General features: G+C 40.0%; 1 protein-coding gene across 1 annotated transcript; it reads left to right on the top strand.

Annotated features, from left to right (window-relative positions):
* Nucleotides 1-342: 342 nt before the first annotated feature.
* Nucleotides 343-1,272, top strand: LOC102499131 (olfactory receptor 7A17). The gene has a single exon (XM_006146332.2). The coding sequence runs from the start codon at nt 343-345 to the stop codon at nt 1,270-1,272; it is 930 nt and encodes a 309-aa protein (XP_006146394.2).
* Nucleotides 1,273-1,591: the final 319 nt, after the last annotated feature.

The raw sequence follows: 1,591 nt of genomic DNA, 5'->3' as shown, positions 1-1,591 counted from the left end.
GTTCTACCAGTTTTTAGGGTTTTTTTTAGCACCCTCTACTGATTTCTTAGACAGTGTCTGGACCATGGTTGGAATTAAATATATATTCCTCAAAAGCATGAAAAAAATTCTTATTAAATCTATAAAATAATGACCTATGGGAAAGAGGCTGAAGATGGATAGAAATAAGTAATGAAATAGAACAGGGAAATCCTAAAAACCAGAACCAAATTCACACAGAAAACATAAAAAAATGAATTTACTAATTATAAAACACAAATTGTGAAATTTCAGCGATGTAATATCCACCTCTATGAAAATTAGTCTTGTTATTTTTCTCTCTGTTGTAGTCATCTCCACTTCATGGAAAAAGGAAATGAAACACGAATTTCAAAATTTCTTCTTTGGGGATTTTCAGAACAACCAGAAATGCAGTCCGTCATATATGGGATTTTTCTTTCCATGTATCTGATCACTGTATTTGGAAACCTGCTCATCATTCTGCTCACCATCTCAGACTCCCACTTGCACACACCCATGTACTTCTTCCTCTCCATTCTCTCCTTTGCGGACATCTGTTTCACCTCCACAAGCATCCCAAAGATGCTAGTGAACATCCAGACACAGAGCAAAGGTATTACTTATGCAGGTTGCATCACCCAGATGTACTTCTTATTGTTTTTAGCAGGGTTGGATGACTTTCTCCTAATGGTGATGGCCTATGACCGGTTCGTGGCCATCTGTCACCCCCTCCACTACACAGTCATCATGAGCCCCCAGCTGTGTGGACAGTTGGTTCTGGCCTCTGGCATTATCAGTGCCCTGCACTCTTTGTTACAAAGTGTGATGGTGCTGCGGCTGTCCTTCTGTGCACACTTGGAAATTCCCCACTTCCTTTGTGAACTTAATCAAGTGGTCCACCTTGCCTGTTCTGACACCTTTCTTAATGACATGGTGATCTATCTTGCAGCAGTGTTTCTGGCCGGTTGTCCTCTCGCTGGAATCCTTTACTCTTACTCTAAGATTGTTTCCTCCATTCGTGCAATCTCATCAACTCAGGGAAAGTACAAAGCATTTTCCACCTGTGCCTCTCAACTCTCAGTTGTCTCCTTATTTTATTGTACAAGCATGGGTGTGTACCTTAGTTCTGCTGCTACCCACAGCTCACACTCGAGTGCAACAGCATCAGTGATGTACACTGTGGTCACCCCGATGCTGAACCCCTTCATCTACAGTCTGAGGAATAAAGACATAAAGAGGGCTCTTAAAGAAACTCTGGGAGGGAAACTATGAAAAGGTCAATTGAACAGAGACTGAAGATCCCATGAACGTGGGACTCAAAGCCTTGGAGCAGAAAATTGAGATTGTGGAAGTAAAACTTGCTCCTTGGATTTATTTCTTGTAATTTCTATTTCTTTGTCTTTCCTCTATGCCAGTTGAACAACTCATTTTACTATGCTTTCTTTTCTTTTCTTTCCATTGTCTAAGAATTTTTTCCACTGTTCTTTTCCTAAATTCTCACAGTTTTTCCCAATCTTGGATCAGAAATATTTACAAACTCCCATTCATGACATGGAAGAACATGAATTTCTGGTATGTGAATTTTTTCTCA

This window comes from Tupaia chinensis, unplaced genomic scaffold (assembly GCF_000334495.1).
Source record: "Tupaia chinensis unplaced genomic scaffold, TupChi_1.0 Scaffold000177_1, whole genome shotgun sequence".
NCBI lineage: Eukaryota > Metazoa > Chordata > Mammalia > Scandentia > Tupaiidae > Tupaia > Tupaia belangeri.
Note: the sequence above shows the minus strand (reverse complement) of the source record. Positions and strands in the feature narration are given on the sequence as shown.